This window comes from Vombatus ursinus, unplaced genomic scaffold (assembly GCF_900497805.2).
Source record: "Vombatus ursinus unplaced genomic scaffold, bare-nosed wombat genome assembly UNPS02009062.1, whole genome shotgun sequence".
In the NCBI taxonomy this organism is placed as follows: Eukaryota; Metazoa; Chordata; class Mammalia; order Diprotodontia; family Vombatidae; genus Vombatus; species Vombatus ursinus.
Window position 1 is genome coordinate 13,925,775 of NW_020948840.1, and position 25,156 is coordinate 13,950,930.

Sequence of the window (25,156 nt, forward strand, 5' to 3'; positions counted from 1 at the left end):
GGATTCACTTAGATCATCTTCATAGCAGATTCTCTTCCCAAGATTCTGTGATTTTGATTTATTTTGTTGAGGGATTTGGGGCAGAGGGAAAACAGTGAGGAAATCTAGAGTGAAAAAAGAAAGTGGAAAGAAGGGTTGAGAGAGGTCATGTTAAGCAGGATTAAGAGACTAAAAAGCTGGAGAGGAAGAAAAAAGGAAAAAGGGAAGCAACAAGGAGGAAGAGAACAGGAGAAGTAAAGGATATTGGCAGAAACACCTTGAAAGAACAAGTTGATTGGGCTAAGAACTATAGGAATGGGAATAGAAATAGTTTTTATCTGTTTGTGAAAGATGAGAAAGAAGCCAGTGGAAAGCAACTTCATTAGCAGTCACCTGTGCCATTTGTGAGGTGCAGCCTGCTTAATTATGCAATGTGTCTTCCAGAGAGTTCTCTCAGACTTAACTTTTCAGACCCAGGGCTAACTACCAATTCCATGGGAACTTATTGGGAGATGTAGCAGAAGTATGAAAGGATAGGAGTGGGCAGGAGCCCTTTTCTGGGACCTGTGAACTGTCTGTCTTCCATATATTTGCATCTCCTAAGGGCCTAAGACAACATTCTGTCTACTGAATGACTGTTTTTTGGAGAGGTGGGGGACACTGAGGATGTGAAGAAGGACGGGTGGAGGAGAAGAACAAGAAGTAAGAAGGGGAAAGACTAAAGGGTTTAGGGCAGAAGGGAAGAATGAAGAATGGGAGTCTAGTAGAGGAGAGTGGAAAATGATCTGACCTGCAGCCATGGTAGAAATGAATGAAAAGGCTAACAATATGAGTGAAGTACGAATGGAGGGAAAGGAGACAGATGAAGATGAAGAGGAGTGGTCAGAGATGGAGGAATGAGTGGGAGAGGTTGGAGCACTAGTGAGGATGAGTGAGAGAAGGGGAGAAATAGGGAGAAAGAAAGAGAGACAGAGACAAAGAGAGACAGAGACACACACAGACACACAGAGACAGAGAGACAAAGACAGATAGACACAGAGAGACAGAGAAAGAGACACACACACAGAGAAAGAGAGAGAGACAAAGACAGAGAGAGACAGACATCCACACAGATAGGAACTGGATAAGTTCAATAATGAGACTGCATGATGGAGAGGCAGAATGTCCAAGCAGCTATGATATGATGGTAGATTAAGAGCTGAAAGGAACCTTAGAGTCTGTGTAGTCGAATCCTTTTATTTTATAGATGAGAAATCTGAGGCCCCAGAGACATTTAAGTAACTTGCCTTAAATCACACAGGTAGTAAGTGACAAAGGCCAGATAAGAACCCAGGTCCTCAGACTCCAAAGCCAGTGATCACTCCCGTGTACCACGCCACCTCTGGTAGTACCTTTCTAAGAAGAGACGCTAGTGAAGAAGAGAGGATGTTTGGTAAGGTAGGACAGGAGGACTGGGGACAGGAGCGTCCCTAGGGAGTTCTAGTGGTGGTGGTGGCGGGTAAACCAGACTTCACCGTCAGCATCACCACCCACGCATTTTCCATCCCAGCCGGAGGTTACGAGGAACAGGATCAGTCTTTAAGGAGAAAAGAAGCCGCTGAAGGGCAACCGGGGAGAAGAGGGGATGAAGTCTCTTCTCTCTTTGTAGTGGCGGTGGCCGAAACTGTTGGATTGGAGCCTCGGGGTTTTAAAAAATCACCGGGAGTGGATTCACTTTCTTCTCCCGCCTCGGGCTGCCTCCCACAATTTCTGCTCAGCCAAGACATCAGCCTGGAGGGTGGGTGACGTCCTGGCCAGGGCCACCTCTCTATTTGCCATACCCTCCCGACGCCTCTGACTGGGGGCGGGAGGGAGGGGTGTGTGTGTGGGTAAGATGGAGGGGCGGGGGACCTGGCAGAAGGGGCGGACACGGGGAGGTGTCTCTGTCCCTATAAATGGGCCTTTGGGGGCTGCGCTCTTCACACGCGGAGTGGTGGTGAGAAGCGCACCGTCGAGATGCCCACGGTATGCCAACTGAACTCGGTGTTGGCCGGCAGCGCGCTGCTGGTCGGCTTGGGGCTGTTTAACCTGCTGAGCTCCAGCCCCAGCCGATATGGCAAACACCTGTTGCCCTTGGCTACCCAGTTGCCTGCCCGCATAGCCTGGTTCCTCCAGGAGCTCCCCTCTTTCGTGGTGCCCGCTGGGCTGCTTGCCTGGCAGGGCCCGCTCTTCAGCCGGCCAGGGACCTTACTGCTTGGCCTCTTCTGCGGACATTACTTCCACAGGTACCCACTGCCTGCCCCTAGCTTTTCCACCTCTTTCCTCACCCTCCCTCAAGCAGCCCCAGGGTCCTGGGTTGCGTCTTCGCACTCGGGATTCCCCGGTTCCGGATGGCAAGTAGCCAAAGAGGGACGGAGGAGCTCAAGGAGGTGTCCTTTTCCATTCCCGGAGACTTGCGCGCTATCAGTTGGTCTATGGAGCTGAAGCATCCCAGGATAGAATGGAGCAGCCCTGGCCAGGCTGGCCAGAGGGCTGGAGAAGCAGTCCAGTGGCTCAGAAATGTCTGGCCCCGCCTTCCCACTCCTGGCTTCTCAGAAGGAGATAGGCACAGGAACCGGGAGTCCTCTTCTTAGGACTTTTCTCTCTTGGAAGCTCAGCCGGAGGCAAAGCTGGAAGGAAGGCTGTATGGATTGGGGGGGGGGGGGGGGGGGGGGGGGGGGAGGGAGGGGGGGGGGGGAAGGGAGGGGAGAAGAGAGACAGAGACAGAGAGACAGAGAGAGACAGAGACAGAGACAGAGAGATAGAAACAGAGACACAGAGACACAGAGAAAGGAACAGAGTGGGGGCGAGAGAGAGGTAGAGATAGAGAGACAGAGAGAAAGAGAGGCAGAGAGGGTTTGGCTAACGCTTTAATAGAAATGAAAACTGCCTGATGATGGCTCAGAGTCAGCCAGAGGCATTCTTCCCACTCGTAGCCTTCCTCACCGGTCTTTTTTAGAGAGTTTGGGTGGATGAGTGTATGGCTAAGAGAGACTCTTGGATCTGCCAGCCTAAGAGATTGTGAGCTGGAGTCTACCAAAAGGCACTCAGACTTGGCGGGACATAAGACGGGAAAAGACATACAGACCAGAGATTAAGGCTGGCCAGGGACCAGGACAGTGTTTCAGTGGTGGAGAGGAACTGCTGGCTGTAGTACCTTTGGACTTATTTTTTAGTGTCCATTAGTGGGAAATAGTGAGCTGTCACAAGCCAGGTCCACAGATAAGCTAAAATCGTCCCACACTCTTGTTCACACACAACTAGCACAAGTAAATGGGACTCTGTCCCAGAGGAAGGGAGACTTTCTCCCCAGTAGATATTCTACATCCCCTGTTCTATTGCCTTCCCACCCACCCCACTCCTTCCTCTCCTCCTGGTCTTCTGCCATCCAACAGACAACAACCATCTTGGGCCAATACCACTAAAGTCTTATCTCAGAGGTTGATCCAACACTTCTAAGTCAATATATTGTTGGTTGAATTCATGTGAATGTCAGAGTGGAAAAGCTTTTTGTCTCCACTCTCATATCTTTGGCATTTCATGGGCTCCATCTGGAAATAAACCACTTTCTGTTATAGTCAACAATCTAGGAGCGTAGAACTGTTGTCCAGCTTTACCCTTGCTTTGTGGAGTGAGATCTGTTTGTTCCCAAAGTAATTCTATAAACTTTTAACCTGTTTATCACATTCTCTGAAAACATCTATCATTTATTTCACTTTTCTCCTTATGAAAGGCGAGGGGGCATTCAGGTTTCTAAAATCACCCTGGGGTAATGGGTTCTTTATTCTGTTAGTATTTTATAGATTTTTATTTAGATAACTTCTAGAGCTGTGCCAAAAGTATAATAGCTGGGCAGCAAGATGACACAGTGAGCAGAGTGCTGGACTTGGAGTCAGGAAGATGAGTTCAAATTGTGCCTCAGAAACTTATTAGCTATGTGACCCCTTCCCATCCCCCCATCAATTAACCTACCTCAGTTTCCTCATCTGTAAAATAGGGATAATAATAGCACCTACTTTCCAGGGCTGTTAGAAGATCAAATGAGGTAACATATGAAGTACTTTGAAAGCTTTAAAGCTCTATATAAGCACTAGTCATTATTATTGTTGTTGTTTTTCATATTATTATATCAAGACTCGTATTGCATAGGTATTAATTGCTCTAAATGTCTTTTTCCCAGGATCATGTCATTTAGTATCTTAAAATGTACAACCTTAGCTTTCTCCATGATAGTCAATCTTATGTTCAATTGGTTTTTCCTGAAGAAGACTGATGTATTTCTAAGTATTGCCTTTGTCCTTTGGTTCAATTTGATCCTTGGATTTAAGCCCAAAGATCTTAGTCTTTATTCTTCCTTGGTACACATGAATAATTTTACCTTTATTGAGTTCAGATGGCATTCTGATATTACTGGAGAAAGTTTCCATGAGATGAAAGATCTGCTTTAATATGATTTAATTAATGGAGGGCAGCTAGGTGGTGCAGTGGATAGAGCACCAGCCCTGGAGTCCAGAGGACCTGAGTTCAAATCAAGCCTCAGACACTAGCTAGGCAAGTCACATAAAACCCATTGTCTCTAAAAAAAAGATTTAATTAAGGTTATTATTATTACTATTATTATTTACATAGTAGTAGTGTGTATTTTCTTGTAAAAATTCTTTCTTAACTCTATAAGACTCCATGTAAGTTTCACCATATTTTATTTTTTCTTCACATTAATCACTTTGTATGGTATGATATTATTCAATCATGTTCCTATGTCACAATTTGTCAAAGCTTTGTCCAATCACTAGACGTATGGCTTATTTCTAGTTTTTTCCTATTATGAATAATGGTGCTAGAAATATTTTTATATCGATAGATAATGTATTTTCTTGTCTGTTAATGCCAAAAAGATTTATAAGGACATCTTTCCTCTTAAAGTAAATAAAGATCAATATGGAGAGGGTGGTTCTCATTTTTATCTTTGTAACCAGGAGCCTGACACATAGTAGGTGCTTAATAAATGCTTATTGAATTCATTTGATAATAGTGTAACTTCAAATCACTGGTTTGACTTTTTTAGGGAAGAGGAAATTAAATGACCAAAGAAATATTGTCAAATTTTCAAGAAACCTAAGAAAATGAACCATAAAGGTTATTAAATGATCTAATTGAATCAACACTTATTAGGTGCCTACTATGTATAGCACTATGTTGTTGTTCCCAAAGAGGACCAATGACATGAGGAAGGTGATGGCTTGACTTGCAAGTGAATTGGACTTAAGTGAGGAAGAGCTGTGAAGTCATCAGCCCCACTTTCTCCTCCAGAGTCATCAGAGTTCAGTGGCAAGACATAGGTCAGGATGACTGGTGATGGTCCAGGATGCACTGGGAGACCTTAGCCTTTTTAAGCTAAGATCTTTTCCATGTCTCAGTTTATTTGAGGTGATACCTACTCAGTAGTTAAAGACTAGGTAAGAATCAAGGTAAAAAGGGCTAGGTGGCTCTATGGATAGAGTTCCAGCCCTGGAGTCAGGAGGACCTGAGTTCAAATACAGCTTCAGACACATAATACTTGTTAGCTGTGTGACCCTGGGCAAGTCACGTAACCCCATTGCCTGGCCAAAAAAAAAAATTGAGGTAAAAGATAGTCTACTTTGCCTTCACAAAACAATCCAGTACTGTGTTAGATGCTGGGAAGAGCACCATATATGAACTCACTTGAGTTTCACCACAATCCTATGAAGTAGTTCTTACAGATGTTATTATTCCCATTTCATAGATGAAGAAACAGAAGCTAGAAAGGTTAAGTGACTTTGAACGAGATCACACAGATAATAAAAGGGAAAGTTGGGAGAAAGAAAATGTATCAGTTAATCACTGCGTATATATATATACACACATACATATATACATATTCACACAAACATACATGTAAACATATATACTTACATATACTTAGATATAATCATACTCATGTATAGACATACATTCATATGAATGTATGTCTATACATGAGTATGATTTTATATATATCCTTCTTTAACCCATTCTCGATACGAGCAGGGTTCCAGAACTATCACCCTCCTCCCCCATCTAATTCCTCTGTGTCAGTTCTTCTTCTCACACCTCATTTGTATAAGATAATTACTCTTTTTACCTTTTCCTAAATGGTTTTACTTTACTTTACTCGAGTCTACCCCAATCTTTCTTTTGAACTACTCTATTACTAATAACAATCTTAGACATATGTTTTACATCTCCTCTTATAAAAAGTAAACTGTCCTTATTGAGTCCCTTGTAATTTTTCTTTCATATGTACCTTATATTTCTTGGATCTTATATATCAAATTTTCTATTAAGTGTAGGGTTTTTTTTGCAACAAAATTCTGAAAGCCTGGCAATTCATTGAATGTCCATTTTTTTCAGTCAGGATTATGCTTAACTTTGCTGGATATGATATTTTTGGCTGTAACCCCAGTTCTTTTACTCTTCCATATTCCAAGAACTGCAGTCTTTTATTTTATTTTATTTTCTTAGGCAATTGGGGTTAAGTGACTTATCCAGGGTCACACAGCTAGTAAGTGTCAAGTGTTTGGTCTGAGGCCAGATTTGAACTCAGATCCTCCTGACTTCAGGGCTGGTGCTCTATCCACTGTGCCACCTAGCTGCCCCTTAACTGCACTCTTTTATTATCACCACTGTTAGGTCTTGTGTGATTCTAATTGTTGCACCACCATATTTGAATTGATTTTTTTTCTTATTGCACATATTTTCTCCTTGAGCTGGGGGTTTCAGAATTTGATTGTAATATTCTAATAGGTTTTCCTCATAGGATCTCTTTCAGGTGGTGATTGGTGAATTTTTTTCTATTTTTACTTTCTCCTTTTGTTCTAATTCTTCAGGACAATTTTCTTTAATTATTTCTTGTATTATTGTATCAAGATTCTTTTTTTATTGTAATTTTCAGATAGTCTGAATATTCTTATGTTTTTTCTTTGTGATGTGTTTTCCAGATCAGTTGTTTTTCTTGTCAGATGCTTCACATTTTCTTCTATTTTTTTATTCTTCATATTTTGTTTTATTATTTCTTAGCACCAAATCCTAATTTTCAAGGAGTTGTTTTCTTCCTTAAGATCCTGAATCTCCTTTTCCAGTTGGTTGACTTTCTTTCTATAATCTTCTTATTTTTCTTGGATTGTTCTTATTTCTTTTAATTTTTTCCCCCTCAGTCTCTCTCATTTGATTTTTAAAATCTTTTTAAAGTTCTTCCATAGATTCATTCTGTGCAGGTAACCATTTGACATTACTCTTTGGTGTAGGAGAGATTTCAGTATCCTCCTCTGAAGACCAACCCTGGCCTTCTCTATTCCCATAATAATTTTCTATGGTTGAGTTCTTTCTCCTTTGCCTGCTCCCTGTCACTGTCTCTGTCTCTCCCTCTCTCTCTCCTAATTTGTAGTGGCTTATTGTTGTAATCACTTCTAGTCTTGGGACATGGGGGATAGTGTCTCTGAATTCAGATCCTCCTTCAGTTTTCCTCTCTGGCCTGAAACCAAAACCAAGAACTCCACCCTCCTTTCAGTGCCCTAGGCTAGTGGCATATCTACCCCACTGCTTTTACTCTCACTGGGCATGTGCTGGTTCCTTCTTGCCCAAGACCATGTCTCAGTAGCACAGATAGGTCTAGCATCCCTGATCAGCAGAGGTTCCCTCAATTTTCCCCTGCTCAGATGCCTGATTCCCCACACTGTTCAGGAGGTGAAAATTCCTGTGGCTAGGGCTGAGACTACTTCCCAACCCAGCTAGCCCCAGGGCTCACTGCTTGCTATTTCAGTGGAACTAGCCTGGAGGTGTAAACAGGGACCAAACCTCAGTCCTGGGATTTTTCTTCAGATCTTCTCTGGTTGTCCCAGGAGGACCAATGTTCTGCCCCAACTCTTGTTTACTTTTACTGCTCTACATTTGCTCTGAGGCAAATTTTGTCTTGGTTGGGGGGGAAATCTGGAGAGCTTGGAATTTTCTGACTTATTCTGCCATCCTCCCAGAATCCTCCCCAATAATTCTTAAATTATCTCTCCTCAAATTGTTTTCCAGGTAACTTGTTTTGCCAATGAGATATTTCACATTTTCTTGTATTTTTTTTTATTCTTTTGACTTTGTTTTGTTGTTTCTTGATATCTCATAGAGTCATTAGCTTCCACTTGCCCAATTCGAATTTTTGTTCCAATTCTAATTTTTAAGGAATTCTTTTCTTCAGTGAGCTTTTGTATCTCTTTTTCCATTTGGACAATTATGCTTTTTAAGGAGTTCTTTTCTTTAGTGAATTTTTGTGCTTCTTCTACCATTGGGCAATTCTGTTTTTTAAGGTATTATTTTCTTCAGTTTTTTTTGTGTATCTCCTTTACCAAACTCTTAATTCTCTTTTTAAAAATTTTCTTGCCTCACTCTCATTTCTTTTCCCAATTTTTTCTCTACCACTCATCTCTTTCTTCAACTCCTGGAGGAATTCTTGCTGGTCTTGGGTTCAATGAGCGTTTTTCTTTGGGGTTTTACTCATAGCTATTTTCATATTGTTTTTTTCCGAGTTTATGTCTTGGTCTTCCCTGCCACCATAGTCTTTTTATGACCAAATTCTAATTTTTGTTGTTGTTTGTTCATTTTTTTCAGCCTATTTTTTCACTTTGTACATTATGTTGAAGTTGATATCTGCTTACTTGGAGGTAGCTTCAGGCTTTTTTTGTGTTGCTGTTTTCATAGCTAGTCCTGGTGATCTGCAAGTTGTTGGTGCTTCCAAAGTGGTGCGATTCAGGGAGAGGTGCTGTCACTGAGATCAGGTCTCCTGTTCTATTGCAGCTACATGTGCTAGTGCACCTCTCCTCCTTGGAACTGGGAGCAGGACCCCTGCCCCCTTGTGATTAATCATCAATGCTCTTCTCTGCTGCTGAAACTGAGACCTAGAACTGTGTATGGGCAATAGAGTTGCCAATCAGAGCCAGTTGCACCCAGTGCCAGTAAAGGGACCCCTGTCATCTGTTTCTGACCAGCTGTCCAACCCCCTTGCTGTCTCTGGGCTAAGAGTTCCCAAGACTTCTTGTGCTGTTGCCATTGATGTCACAACAACCTTCAAAGCCCATAACCGCTGCTGTTGCTGCTGCTGCTGCTGCTGCACTCTGGGATGACTCTCACCCCAGATTTACAGACCTGTCACACTGACCTCCTAAGTTGTCTTACACTGGAAAAATGCCTGATTCTGACCTTTCGTTGACTTTGCCACTCCAAAATTTGATCTGAAGGGTTATTTTAAAGTCGTTTGGAGGGGAATGTTGGGAGAGTTTGGCTGGGAGGGCTGCCTCTAATTCTCTATGTGGACTTCCCACCAATTGTACTTTGATCTGGTTCAAGACCATTTGGAACTTTTGAGGCTTATCTGCAGCCTCTGGGCTGCATGTTTGAGACCTCTGGTCTAGATCACTGAGAGATGAATTGATCTTTCTAACAGCAGGCAGCTAGCACATATCAGAGATGGAACTTGAACTTAGTTTATCTGGGATCCTGGCTTCTATTTGCTATCTGTGCAATTGTTTCAGTTGTGTCTGACTCTTCATGATCCTTTTTGGGGTTTTCTTGGCAAAGAGTGGTTTGCCATTTCCTTCTCTAGCTCATTTTACAGATGAGGAAACTGAAGCAAACAGGGGTAAGTGACTTGCCCAGGGTCACACAGCTAGGAAGTATTTGATTTTCCAGATTTGAACTCAGGAAGATGAGTCTTCCTGAATCCAGGCCCAGCACTGTATCCACTACACCACCTAGCTGCCCTCATTCATTATATCACCCACTTAATAAATGCTGAGAGGGAGGAGGAGAGAGATAGAGACACCCTACATTCTTTCAGGGCCCAACTCAGTGCTGCTACTCCCCTGAAGCTTTACAGGATCCCTCCAGCTGGGAGTACTTTCTCTCTCCTGAAATCTCTCATCTCATCAAACACAACAACAATGATCCATAGCACTGAGTGGTATTGGTATTATACTTTGGCACTTTCATCTATATCTATGTCTGTGTCTATATCTATAAATACTATATATATATGCAGATATGTATATGCACATGTACATACACATATTTATATCTACATAAAATCTTATTTAATCCTTTTAATAGCCCTTTGAGAGGCAGCTGTGCTGAAACAGTTAAAGAGCTGGCCCCAAAGCTAGAAATGCTTGAGTTTAAAGTCTTCCTTCCTTCTGACACATACTGGCTGTGTGACCCTGGAACAGTCATTACCTTTGAGGTAATGAAGGATATGTATTGCTATCCCCGTTATATAGATGATGAGATTGAGGATTAAAGATTAACATCTTTATGACATTCTAAGCTCATAAACCTAGTGGCAGAGCTGAGACTTAAAGCTTGTCCTTAGTGGAAAGAGTAAAAGGATGCTGTTAGGTCTGGCCCATACTACCTGTATGATGTTGGATAAATCATTCAGAGGCAACATATTAACCCAGTTTAAATATAATGTTAGCTATATTTTATTGTATTTTTATTTATTTTGTTAAATATTTCACAATTACATTTTAATCTGATTCAGCCACTAAGGAGTGTTGCTGGCCACTTGGGCCTGTAAGCCAGGTGTTTGATACCTCTGCTCTATGCAGAGGCCCCTGGCATCCCAGTTAATAATGAATTTTATCTCTTTAGACTTTCACAGAATTTGAGAGTTGGAGGGGATCTCAGCTACCATTTAGTACAACCCTATACACAAAAAGACTCTTCATTAAAACATACTGGATGAGTGGTCCCTCAACCTCTGCTTGGAGACCTCCAGGGAGAAGGAATCCTCAACCTATCCAGGTATCCCACTTTACTGTTCAATAGTTCTAATTGTTAATAAGTTTTTCCTCACACTAAATCTAAAGTGGTCTCTTTGACAGTGCTCCCCTTTGTTCCAATGGAGAGATGACAGAATTATTCAACTCTTAATTTTTTTGTTTTCTCTTCTCCAGAGAGTTATCTTTGGCCTGGAAACGATAAAATAAAAACGGCTAATAGGGAGTTGAAGTCCTAGATGAGTCAAGAAAAAGTAAGAAAGCACGAAGATGGCTTTCAATAATTCCAGGCACCAAGTTCAGCAAACTACATCCCAGTACATTGGGAAAAACTAACAGATATGATTGCTGAGCCATCCTCAGTGGTCTTTGAAGGGACCTTTTGTTTTTAAACTCCTTGAGAAGGTCATGGTGCCTCCAATTCCTTTCCTTTCATTCTCTTCTTAACTCTGAAGTCTGGCTTCTGACCTCATTTTTCAATTGAAATTGCTCTCTCCAAAATTACCAGTGTCTTCTTAATTACCAAATCTAGTGACCTTTTCACAATCCTCAACCTTATTGGCCTTCAGCCTTTGACACTGTTGATCACCTTGTTTTTGTGATAAACCACTCCTGTATTTTTGCCAAGAAAACCCCAAATGGAGTCACAGTGAATTGGACACAACTGAAAGTCTTACACTTGGGTGTAAAAAAATGTCTTCCATGAATAGAGAAGTGATAATACCACTTTACTCTCCCCTCCTTAGACCTTATTTGGAGTACTACATTCAGTTCTGGGTTTAAGAAGGAAGTTGACAAACTGTAGAGTGCCCAGCGGAGAACAGTTGGGATGATAGAGAACCTGGTTGAAGAAAGAAGTTGTGTTCAGCTTAGAGCAGAGAACGCTAAGGTTGGGGGGTGCTTTATAGTTTTCTTCAAGTACTTGAAGGCCTATTTTATGTTAGAAGAATTAGACTTGGGTTGTTTGAGTCCAGAGGGCAAAACTATTGGGAACAGTTTATAGAAATTGTGAAGAGGCAAATTTAAGGTTGGTCAGGAAAACTTTCCAATAATTAGAGCTATCGTTAAGAGGAATGGGCTGCCCAGAGAGGTTTTGGGTTCTCCTTACTTAGAGGTCTTTAAGAAGAGTTTGAATGACTTTTTGTTGACTATGTTATTGTGGGGATTCCTTTCATTCATGCATTGGAATAGAGAGTTGATGAATTTCTTTACAATTCTCCAATTCTGTGATTCTTTAATAGGAAGCCGATGGAGTTTCTTTTATTTTTTAAATTGTTATTTATTTAATTTTTAATTTATGGAATAAAATAAGCATTTTCATAATATGGTACAAAAAAGATTTTACAAGAAACTGCAAATCCATTATGTATAAATTCTAAAGATATAATAAAATTATCATGTCAATTTCTTTTTTTCTCACCCCCCCCCCCAGAGATGGCTACCATTAGACACAAATATGTATATGTACGTAAAACCATTCTATACATGCTTCTTTATATCAGTTCTTTCTCTGGATGTAGATAGTGTCTTCCTTCATATGTTCTTTGTATTAATTTGGATATTTATTATAATAGTCAAAATGACTTATTTGCTCAAAGTTTTTCTTAAAACAATATTGCTGTTCCTGTATACAATGCCAGTGGAGTTTATTGAGTAGAAAAAAAGTGACACAATCATATTTATGCTGTACAAAAATCCATTTGGTTGATTCCAGTGACTGGAAAGATGTACTTTCAACAGAGATAGGGATGTTCAGAAAAGGGGTGAATTTTGGGGGAAAGATCACAAATTCTATTTGGAACATACTGAGTTTGAGGTTTCCCTGGTTTCTTTCAAGTCCCAGCTAAAAATTCACTTTCTATAGGAAACTTTTCCCTATTCCAAGAGAGAGAACATATAGAGAAAAGAGAAGACAGGACAGAGTGTTAGGGGACATCTATGATTAGGGGTCATGCTATAGATGATTATCCAACAACAGAGATTGACAAAGATCAGACAGGTAAGAGAACCAAGAAAGAGAAATAGACAGCTAATTGGTGCAGTCAATTGAGTGTTGAGCCTGGAGTTAAGAAGACTTTCAAATACAGCCTCAAACATTGACTAGCTGTGTGACCTTGTGTAAGTCACTTAACCTCTGTCTGCCTCAGTTTCCTCCTCTGTAAGGATAATCACAGTTCTTACCTCCCAAGGTTGTTATGAAGATAATACTTTGTAAGTCTTATAGCAAAATGCTATATATTGTACTATATAACATGTAATATATGCTATAGTATATATATAATGTTTTATAATATGTATGTTATATATAATGCTATATAAATGCTAGATATTATTAGTATTAGTCATAAAAACCCAGAGAGAAAACACATCTGAAAGGAGAGGGTGTTGAACAGTATCAAATGCAGCAGAGAGGTCAAGAAGGGCTAAAACAAAGTTATCAGATTTGACTATTGAGACTTCATTGGTGACTTTGGAAAGGGCAGCCTCATTTGAGTTATCATGATAGAAGCCAGATTGTAGAATCTCTTGAAGAGACAGAAGAGAAAGTAAAAGTAATGAGTATAGAAGCCTTTTCAAAGAGTTTGGCTATGAAAGGGAAGGAAGATAATGGATGATATTTTGCATAAATGTCAGGGTCTAGTGAGTTTTCTTTTTCAGGACTAGGGAGATTTGAGAGTGGTTGTAGAAAGCAGAGTAGGAACCAGTTGAGTCTGTCATATATTTTTAGCCATTTTATGGAAATCTTTCACCAGACTCTCCAAGGTATATTATTTCTAGGATGATCAGAGATTCTTGTAATAATATTTGTTTACTTTTTAAAATAGCCTAATAAATACTTAAGGGGAAGATGGTAAAGGTAATTTTTTTGCAAATATAATTAAAAATTAAAGTATAGTGCAAAATGAGTCAATCACCAAGTATTTATTAAGTGCTACTATGTGCCAGGCACTTCACTGGGTTTAGGTGATGCAAATACAATCAATGAAACAATCTCTATTCATAAAGAGCTTACATTCTAATGTGGGAGACAACAAAGAAAAACATATATACCATAAATATGAAGTTAATAAATACAAATATATATGAAATACTTAAATACGAGTTTGTTTGGAAGGGAGGGCACTAGCGATTGGGTGGATCAGTAAAGGCTTCATGCAAAAAGTAGTGGTTAGGCTGCTTCTTAAAGGAGGGACTTTAAGAGATAGAGGTTAGGATGGAGTGCAGTCCAGGCATGGTGGATGGACAGTGCAAAGGCACTTCACCCCTTCAAGGGCAAAAATTGTGCTATTTTTCACGTGAGTGAGAATAAGAGAAGAGGCCAGTTTGTTTGGATTACAGAGCACAGGAAGGGGAGTCATGTCCAGTGAATCTGGAAAGATAGGCTGTGGCCAGATTGTGAAGAGGCAAAGCTAAACAGAGGACTTTACTTTTTATCCTAGAGGCAATAGGGAGCCACTAGAGTTGGTTGAGTAGGAGAGTGGCATGATCACATCTGCAGGCTAATGAAAATCACTTTGGCATCAGTGTGTAGGACAGACTGGAGTGAAGGGAAACTTGAGGCGGGGAGGTCAAAGGAGATTGTTGCAATAATCTAGGTCCTGATGAGGTCCTGAACTAAGCTGGTGGCTGTGTGAATGGAGAGAAGGGGTAGGAGGTAAGAGATGTTGTAAAAATAGAACCATCATAATTATGTGATTGGATATGTGTAATGATGAAGAGGAAAAAAAATCCTTCTTTGAAATAAATCATTTCTATGTAATTAATTCCATACTCTCGTTTTGGAGCAGTCATGAACCCTTCTTTCAAACCTTTTATTTCTCTCACTCCCTTCCCTCTCCCTTGCTTTTCTCTTGCTTCCATTATTGCAGTTGTGGAAATTAACTCTTGAAAAGTAACTTTGTTGATATCTTTCTTTTTCCTTATGTTTCAGCTTAGGTGGGACCCTCCACGAAGCCTTCTCTAACAATTCCAAATGAAAGTGAATTCTCTTATAATTGTCTTGAATACTTTGACTATCCTTTGCTCTCATCTCATTCTATCTTGTAGCGTATCTGTTTATGAACTTGTATTCACCATCCTTTTTCCTGTATTTGGATTATCAGTCAGTCAAGAAGCATTTATTAAGTGCTTACTATATGCCAGGGACTGTGCTAAACTCTGGGGATACAAAGAAAGGCGAAAACACAGCCCCTGGAATTAAGGAGTTAACATTTTGGTGGCGGCTGGAGGAGAGACAGTTTGTAAATGATTAGGTTTATACAAGCCATATACAGAGCAGATGAAAAGTGATTTAAGAGGAAAAGGCATTAGCAGCTCTGGTGGGGACTGAGAAAGTTCTGCAGAAGGTGGAACTTGAACTGAGTCTTGTAGGAAACCAGGGAATTAAAAATGCAAATGGGGCAGAGAATCTTAGGCATGGGGGACACCTAGTACAAAGAGACAAAGATTTTGAGTTCTTCAAAGGGCAGGATTGTGTTATTCTTTATTTTTCTACCACTACCTCCTAACAGTGCCAGACACACAGTAGGCATCAAATAATTAATAAATATTAAATAAATGTTTGTTGACCTGTTTGCTATTTGTTGAATTTCTCCTGGAGGGGAAACAAAGTCTTGAAGTGGGCCATAATAGCTATTTTCCTTAAGAGTTAAGATGGATAAAAGGAAATAGACATGTTCTCTTTGGCTCCACTGGGATACAGTAGGAAAAATAGTTAAAAGCAACAGGGCAAAATTTCAGGTCAATACAATGAAGACATTTCTCATAATTAGAATGACTGGAATGGGTTGCCTAGCCCTAGGGAAATCTATATATCCTGCCCCTTCTACCCTGCCTCCCCCCAAGTTATTGCAGGTATTATTCCAGTGGAGGCGAGAGGGCATGACGGATGTCTTTCAGAGAGTCATAGATTTAGAGCTGGAAGAAGTACATGAAGAAATCAAGAATCAGAGAAGCAAGGCAGCAAAAAAAAAAAAACAACCCAGTTAGTTATTCTAACTCCTAATCCATTGCTTTTTTCATTAGGGCACGTAATTTTTCACTTGACTTTTGCCTTCAGAAAGGGGTTGAACAAGGTGATCTCTGAGGTCCCCTCCTTACGTTAGTGTTCTATGATTCTTACATTTTAAGTGGGAAGACCTGATATTTACTATGTGCAAAATATTGTGCTGAGCACTTGAGGGTTATAAAGATGAACAACTTATGAGAATTTATAGTTTAGCAATCTCTTGTGATTTGTTAACACATTTCAGTTTTCTAAGACTTTCTTTTTATTATTATCGGTTCAGACCTGTGATTTCATCCAATTTCTATCCATGTAGATTGGCAACTCATCTCCGATTTAGAGAATTGCCTCAGGCACTAAGAGGTTAAGTGACTTGCTCAAGGTCATACAGCTAATATGTGTCAGAGGCAGAACTTGAAACTAGAACTTTCTAGCTCTGAGGCTGGCCCTCTGTCCACTATGCCATGTTGCTTTTTCTCCATAGACATAAGAATACTTTAAAGAATTATTATATATTATGAATTAATAACCCATCAAAAGTGAACAGGGTTATGGCCACATCTGTCACACGCAAACATTTATATCTCCCCTTGCTTGGGCAGCTGCGTAGTTATACTAGGCTATTTATTTCTCTGTGACATTGGGAGGCCCAACAGCTGGAATGTGTAAACCGAGTCTTTGGTTTTCTCACTTTCTTTTTCCACAAACAATGAGAAATAAAGAGGCCCCAATAGCAGCCTTAACACTGGGGTCTGGAGGAATGCAACCACCTCGTCATCAGTCTTGGAAGACTCAGTAAGGACTCTAGGACTTGTAACACTTCACAGCAAGATGGGCCTGGCTTTTTGTTCTAGTTACATTTCTTTATAGAACTAGAGTTAGAGGAAGAGGGAGGAATACCTCCAAGAAAACAAAGTGAAAACCCATCTATTGGAGAACAGCTGAACAAATTGTGTTATACGAAAGGAACAATATTGTTGGACTGTAAAAAATGATTAATATGAGGAACTCAGAGAAATGTTAGAACTATAGGCAGCATGGGGCATTGGGCAGAGTGATATAGTAGAATTCAGGAAGACCTGAGTCTGAATCTTACCTCAGATACCTACTATCTGTGTGGCTAGGTAAGTCACTTAACCAATGTGGGCCTCCGTTTCCCCGTCTGTAAGATGTAGAATTACACTCAGTGACCTCTAAGTTCTTTTCCAGATCTGGATCTATGATAATATTATTTACAGCAATGTTATGAAAAGAACACTGAAAAAAAAAGATGATGCTGTAATTATCATAATCCAGTTCAGCTGAGGGGAAGAAATTAGGAAATGCATTCTTTTTTTTTTTTTTTCTTTTTGGTCAGGAGAGGTTGGGAACCATGTATACAGAATTCAAATACATGTGACCACTTTAGGGGGTATATTAGACCACTTGAGGTTGTTCATTATTTGTACTATTCCAAACCTAGTTGTATATATTTATTTCCCCTGATGTGTTGCTTGGTGGGAAAGGTAGTAGGGATGCAGGGGGGAAAAAGAAGTTGGTGTACTGTTGTCTGAGTACCTTGGCTGAACATTGTACTTTTTCCCCATGATAGGGTTGGAGGGTGGGGGATTTTCTTGTGCAGTTGAATCTGTGACAATAAGGCTACTCAGAGAAAATTCCAGATGCATTTATGATGGGATACCTGTCTTGAGACTGTCTTGTCACCCTGTGAGTATTTTAAAAGCACAGCTCTAAGAAGGTATTGCCATCTTTTGTTGTTCATTTATTTCAGTCATGTCTGACTTTTCTTGACCCCATTTGGGGTTTTCTTGGCAAAGACACTGGAGTTGTTTGCCATTTCTTTCTCCAGCTCATTTTACAGATGAGGAAACTGAGACAGAGTTATATGATTTGCCTAGGGTCACACAGCTAGTCTGAGGTGAGATCTGAACTTACATTTTTCTGAATTCAGGCCTGGTGCTCTTTTCACTGTGCCACCTAGCTGTCTCATTGTCATTTATCAAAACATTTTATAACAGGGTAGTCATAGTTCTACAAGCAAATAGTATCCATTTGAGTCACCATTGAAATAAACCTGTTTTGTTGTCATTGTTCAGTTGTTTTCAATCACGTCCAAATATTCTTTACCCCATTTGGGGTTTTCTTGGCAGAGATACTGGAGCAGTTTGCTATTTCTTTCTCTAGCTTATTTTATAGGTAAGGAAACTGAAGCAACCAGGGTTAAGTGGCTTGGTCAGGGTCAAAAAGCTATTAAGTGTCTGAGGCTGGATTTGAACTCAGGAAGAGGAATCTTTCTGACTCCAGGCCCTGGCACTCTATCCACTGTGCCACCTAGCTGCCCCGATAAATCTTCAGTCAGCTGAAGAATTTAGACCAAATGACAACTGCTAGCTCTTGACAATGACTGTTAACCTGTTTCTGATACACCAGAAGAAGCTGGAGTGGAGGAGGGAAGAGAGAAAATTCCTTGAAATTACAGTTCTTGAGAGAAATTCCTTGGCTTGACATAGCTGCATTTTGTTTTTCTACTGGAAAACAGAATGTGTGAAAAAAACCAGGGAGGGGGGAGGGAATAAATAGCATCACTGTGCTGGTCGATGTCTAATTTGCTTTTTGCCTTTACTTCGAATCCTGTAAGCAGGGAAAGTTGAATGACTATAAGTAGACCCAGGCTCAAACACAACAGTGGTTGCATTTTTAGGGGAAAATTGTCCTCTTATAGTGAAACAATTGCTGTTACTTTCTACTGAGAGTTTAGAGTAGGACTGAGCTTTAGCTTATAAACAATGACATTTGCTCTTTTGAAAGGAGTCAGAGAATCCAATTAGAAATATAAAGATAGAGAAAAAATGCAACATAGTGGCTTCCTCTTAAAGGATCAGAAACTACATTTTAATAGTGATAGTAGTAATAATAATGATAATAATAGGTAGCTTTTATATAATACCTACTATGTGCTACTTTACAAATATTTCATTTGATCCTCACAACAACCCTGGGAGGTAGGTGCTATTATTATCCCCATTTTACAGCTGAAGAAATGAAGGAAGACAAAATTTAAGTGATTTGCCCCAGGTTACATAGGTAGTAAGTATCTGAGGCTGCATTTGAATTCACATTTTCCTGACTCCAGGCCTAGCGCTCTATCCACTGCACCAACTAACTGCCTTCTTATATACTGAGTTCCACTTGACAAAAAGCAAACCAAAACCTAAAAACCCACCCTAGAAGGTCAAACTGTGGGTTTGAATTCAATTGAATTTAGCAAGCATTTATTAAGTACCTACTATGTGCCAGGAATTGTGCTAGCCCTTGGGAAGATAAAAACAAAACCATTCCTCCCTTGCCAAGAGATTGCAATCTAGAGTTGTTGTCCTAGCTGGATCCTGAGAAGTTAAAATGAAGAGAAGGTAAAGAAGTTTGAAATGGTAATTGTTCCCCTACCGGAGGTATGGTCTTCCCTGAGACAAGGGGCAGAGGACCTTCTGGCCCCAGAGCTGGGCTGGAGATTCCTGGGGGTGCAGGTTGAAAGAAGGATGTTAGAATGTACTTGGTAGAGAAGTTTAAAGAAGATGCTGATTGAAATGGGAGGGCCACTCTGAGAAATTGATTAAGGAACTGAAGATCAAAACTAAGAAGAAGGTTACTCATAGAATTCCTATGGGCAAAGTCTACTGCAGGGGTGGGGAACCTGCAGCCTCCAGGCCACATGTGACCTTCTAGGTCATCGGGTGTGGCCTTTTGACTGAGTCCAAGTTTTATAGAACATATCCTTTTATTAAGGTTATTTGTTCTATGAAATTTGGATTCAGTCAAAGGGTCACACTTGAGGACCTAGAAGGCCACAAGATGCCCCATGATTCCCACCACTAGCCCTACCTCCAGTAATTTATAGTTGAGGTAACTGAGTACTAGAGAAGCTGAGTAGCTTGTCCAAGGTCACACAGGTAGTAAGCTTCGGAGACAGAATTTGAACTCATTTCCTCTGCCACCAGAGCCAGTGAGTGCTCTTTCCACATCATTTTATTTCTACACTTTTCCTTTTAGGGAACAGCCTTCACTTTTCTTGAGAACTCAATTTTGGTTTCTGGGAAAAATTAGCATGGATAAACCAGGACAACAATGGCAAGGATCCAGGCTAAGGCAGGTGCCTGCTTGCTGGAAAAATATTATTGGATATTTTACTTTTTTTTGTCAAGGTGGTGGGTTAATGATCAATTATGCATTTGTAGTTTTAGATACTGATCATGACATCCCTAAGATTCTGTAGATAATGTTCATGGATTGCTGTAGTTGGAAAGAATTTTTCACTTTGTGGACCATCTTCTGGTGGTGAGTCTCTGTAGACTTAGGTAGGCTAGTTCTCAGATGACAGCTCATTACCAGAACTGCACTATGAGCTTTCTGTTTTTGTGGGGTCTGAAGAATTCTAGTCTGCTAGGTGGCACAGTGGATAAGGTGCCAGCTCTAGAGTCAGGAACTTCCTGAATTCAAATCCAGCCTCAGACACTTAGTAGTTGTGTGACCCTGGACAAGTCACTTAACTCTGTTTGCCTCAGTTTCCTCATCTACAAATGAGCTGGAGAAGGAATGGCAAACCACTCTAGTATCCCTGCTAAGAAAACCCCACATGGGGTTACAAAATATCAGACATGACTAAAAATGACTGAACATCAACAACTGACTTAATCATCGGTTAGCATAGTGCCTAGTAGGTGCTTAATAAATGTTTATTGATTGCTTGATTAATCTTCAAGAACCTGTAGTTGGGGGGAAAGAATTAGATGGTTAGATAGTAGGTATGAGTGGACTGTGAACCATATCGTGGGAGGGCACTTCTGAATTGGTAAAATAAAAATCCATTGATTATTTGAATGGTATCAGAGAGACATGATTGGATGGGAGTCATATCTGAATTGTAGTTTTACAAGAGCTACATTCAAAAGAAATAGGACAAGTAAAAAGTGGGGTAGAGTAGTATTCTATATTTAGAAGATATATCAGTATGAAGACATGAGTAAAGGTGAACCGAAGTAAAATCAGAAGCAATATTGTCATTAGAGTATAATGCGGACCACTTGGACAGAAGGAAGAAACAAATAGTTTGGGAATTACACCACAAGGCTGGTACAGAGGTATGATAGCTCAGTGATGGGAGCTTCAGTTATCCAGCTAGCTTCTATGGCTTCCTCTCTGCCAAAAGCAGAGTTTAATAATTTGGCTTTATGATAATTCTATTGTTTAGAAGAGGCAATGAAGAGAATAACCATTTTGGACCTGATTGTCACCAATAAGGAAGCACTAGTTGTTGAAGTGAAAATAATGGGAAATTTGTAGGGAAGTAACCATTCCATTTTAGAATTTGCAATAAGAAGAAGAAAGCGGGGCTTAGCTTGAAGTATGTCCCACCTATTGGGAGAGTAGAAGTCAAAAGACTCAGAGAAATGTTAGGTGGGATTCTACGGTCAAAAAATTCTCCAGAATTCAGTCCAGGGTGAGTGAGAAGGTTTCAAGAATGAAACTGTGAAATCATTAAAGGAAGCAGTTCTAATGAAGTGAAAAGGAAGGAGGTATCTAAGAAGAATGATGTGGACAGACAGGGAGTTCATTCACTCATTAGATTTAATAAAGACACGTACTGGAAATGGAAGCAAGAATCTATAATAGAGAATAAATGCTAACACATGGCATGAAGTATCAGGAATGCTAAAACTCATAATGAGCTGAGGATGGTGAAGGACGACAAAAATGGATTTTTAGCTATATTTGGTAAAGGAGAGATTGATATCAAAGAAGGGATAGGACTATTGCTGGGTATGAATGGGATAATACTAGTGAATAATGGAGATAAGGTAGAACAATTTAATTTTTATTTTGCTTTTGTTTTCTCCACTAAGAAGAATAGTCTTTAGATTGGAAAGAACACAACAGAAATGGTTAATTGGGACTTGGAACTTGAGATAATAGGAAGTTAGTACCTAGGACTACAGATTTAGATTTGAAAGTGTCCTTAGAAGCCATCTAATTCAAATCTCTCATTTTATAGATGAGGAAACTGAGTCCCAGAGAAGACATGACTTGTTTAAAATCACACATATTGAAATTGGCAGAGTCAGAATTCTAGGCCAGGACCCTTGATCCAGATTCTGGCATTCTATTCCCTGGGCCACATTGACTTGATGAATTCAAGTTACTGAGCCCAGAAGAATTATATCCAAGGGCACTGAAAGGAGGGGCAGATATGATTGCTGAGTTGCTGTCAATGACTTTTAAAGGATTGTGGAGAATGGAAGAAATGTCACAGGACTAGAGAAGGGTGAATGGGGTCCCAATTTTCAAGAAAAAGGAGAGAAAAAATGCTAGCTATAGGCCAGTGATCTTAATTTAGGCTTCTGGGAAAATTCTGTAATATTTATTGAGGATATTATTAGTGAATGTCTAGAAAAGGAAGCAGTTATCCCAGAGCCAGCATGGCTTCACCAAGAACAGGTCATGACAGTTCTTGGTATAACTGTTAACCTCATTTTCTTTTTTGACAGGATTAGTAAATGCTGTACCAGGGGAATGCTATAAATTTAGTTTACTTAGATTTAAGTAAAGCATTTGACAGAATATTTCATGCCATCTTTGTGGACAAGGTTGACAGTTAGATGATAATATAGGTAGGTGGCTTCAAAACTGGTTGAATGGGCAGAACCAAAGAGTGGTTATTAGTGATTTGATTTCCAATTGGAAGGAGATTTCCAGTGGATTATCTTGTGGATCTATACTTACTTTACCCTTAACAGTTTTATCAATGACTTGGATAAAGGTATAGATGACATGCTTATCAAAATTGCAGATGATATGTATCTAGGGGAGATTTGTTGTTGTTGTTCAGTTGTTCAGTCATGTCTCACTCTTTGTAACCCTATGGACTATAGCATACCAGGCTCTTCTTTTCTCTACTATCTGCTGAAGTCTGTCCAAGCTCATGCCTGTTGCTTCCATGACACTGTCTATCCCTCCTCATCCTCTCCTCATCTGTGTCTTTCTTCTTTTGCCTTTAATCTTTCCCAGCATCAGAGACTTTCCCAATGAGTCCTGTCTTCTCATTTTGTGGCCAAAGGTCTTAAGCTTCAGCTTCAGTATTTGACCTTCCAAGGAAGAGTCTGAGTTAATTTCTTTAAGTATTGACTGCTTTGACTTTTTTGCTGTCCAAGAAACTCTCAAAAGTCTTCTCTAGCACTACCGCTTGAAAATGTTGATTCTGCAGTGCTTAGTTTTACCTATAGTCCAACTCTCACAGCTCTACATTGCTATTAGACAAACCAGAGCTTAGACTATATGAACCTTTGTCAACAAGGTGATATCTCTGCTATTCAGTATGCTGTCTGGATTTGCCATACTCTGCTTCCAAGGAGCAAGCATCTTTTAATTTCATGAGTGCAGTTGCTATCTGCAGTGATCTTTGAGACCAAGAATATAAAATCTGACACTGCTTCCATTTCTTCTCCCTCTGTTTTCCAGGAAGTGATGGGACCAGTTGCCAACATCTTAGTTTTTTTATATTGAACTTCAAATCGGCTTTTACACCCTCTTCTTTTACCTTCATCAAGAGGCTTCTTATTTCCTCTTCACTTTCTGCCATTAGAGTGGTATCATTTGTGTATCTGAGATGGTCAATATTTCTCCCAGCAACCTTAATTCCAGCTTTTGATTTATCTAACCTGGCGTTTCACATTATGTACTCTGCATATAAGTTAAATAAATAAGATGACAACATACGGCCTTGTTGTGTTCATTTTCCAAGCTTAAATCAATCAGTTATTTCATGTTTGGTTCTGTTACTTCTTGACCTACATACAGGTTCCTCAGGAAACGAGTAACATGATTTGGTATTACCATCTCTTTGATGACTTGCCACATTTTGTTGTGATACATACAGTCAAAGGCTTTAGTGTAGTCAATAAGTAGGTGTAGGTGTCTTTCTGGGACTTCCCTCGCTTTCTCCATAATCCAGTGAATGTTGGCAATTTGTTCTCTAGATCCTCTGCCTCTTCAAAAACAGTCTGCTCTTCTGGTAATTCTTGGTTCACATATTGCTGAAGTTTAGCTTGCAGAATCTTAAGTGTGACCTTGCTAGTGTGTGAAGCGATTGCAGTTGTTCAGTAATTTGAACATTCTTTAGCATTGCCATTCTTTAGGATCGGGATGCAAACTGATCTTTTCCAATCAAGTGGCCACTGCTGAGTTTTCCAAGTTTGCTGGCATCTTGAGTACAACACTTTAACAGCATTATCTTTTAGGATTTGAAATAGCTCGGGTAGAATTCTGTCACTTCCACTAGTCTTATTGTTAGCACTGCTTTCTAAGGCACACTTACTTCATTCTCCAGGATGTTTGGCCTTAGATCAGTAACCATACCACTGTGGTTATCACTGATGTTAAGGTCTTTCTCGTATAGTTTCTCTGTATATTCTTTCTACCTCTTCTTAATCTCTTCTGCTTCTGTTAAGTCCCTATCATTTTTGTCTTTTCCCTTGATATCTCTAATTTTCTATCTAGGGAAGATAGCTAACATGTTAGACAACAGTAAGGATTTAAAGCAAAGGCTAGAATGTTGAGCTAAATCTAATGAGATGAAATTTAGTAGAAAAAAATGTAAAGTTTTATACTTTAACTCAAAGATGAATTTCCCAATTATAAAATTGTAGAATTTTAAGGAAATTTAATATCTAGAGAGTGGATGGAGGAGGATCACTAGCATGGTGAAGGTCCTTGACATTATGCCATATGAGGGTCAATTGAATGAATTAGATTGTTTAACCTGGAGAATACTTTAGGGAGGCATGAGAGCTATCATTAGACTCATTCTGTTTGACCCCGGAGGGGGCAGAATTAAGAGCAGTGGATGGCTGTTGTGAAGGGTTAAATTTAGGCTTAATGCAAGGAAAAGTTTTCTAGTTTCTAGAACTATTCCAAATGAAATGAACTCTGGCAGGTCGTAAGAATCCAACCTCTTTGGAGCTATTCAAGCAGAAAGTGGATGATCATTTGTCAGGGATGTTGTAGAAAGGGTAGGATGTTTGGTCTGGTATGGGTTGGAATAGATGATCTTTGAGGTTCCTTTTAATCCTGAACTTGTTCATTTTGCAGATTAGGAAATGGAAGCTCAGAGACGGGAAAGTGACTTGGTCTAGGTCATAGAGGTAGCAAGGAAAATAGCCATGATTTGAACCTGCAAATGTAGTATTCTGTCCACTACATGATAGGACGGTTGATTTTGTAATATCTTTGAAGATTGAATAGTATGTTCTTTAACTCTTGGAGAAACAGCATGATGTAATGGAAAGAACAT

General features: G+C 39.9%; 1 protein-coding gene across 1 annotated transcript in view; it reads left to right on the forward strand.

The window, feature by feature from the left end:
• The first annotated feature begins 1,954 nt into the window (after positions 1-1,954).
• Positions 1,955-25,156, forward strand: part of SRD5A2 (steroid 5 alpha-reductase 2) — a 61,621-nt gene continuing 38,419 nt past the window's right edge. Inside the window, exon 1 of the mRNA XM_027850289.1 lies at positions 1,955-2,243. Coding sequence (XP_027706090.1) covers positions 1,975-2,243 — 269 coding nt within the window. The 5' untranslated portion in view covers positions 1,955-1,974. The remainder of the gene's footprint in view (positions 2,244-25,156) is intronic.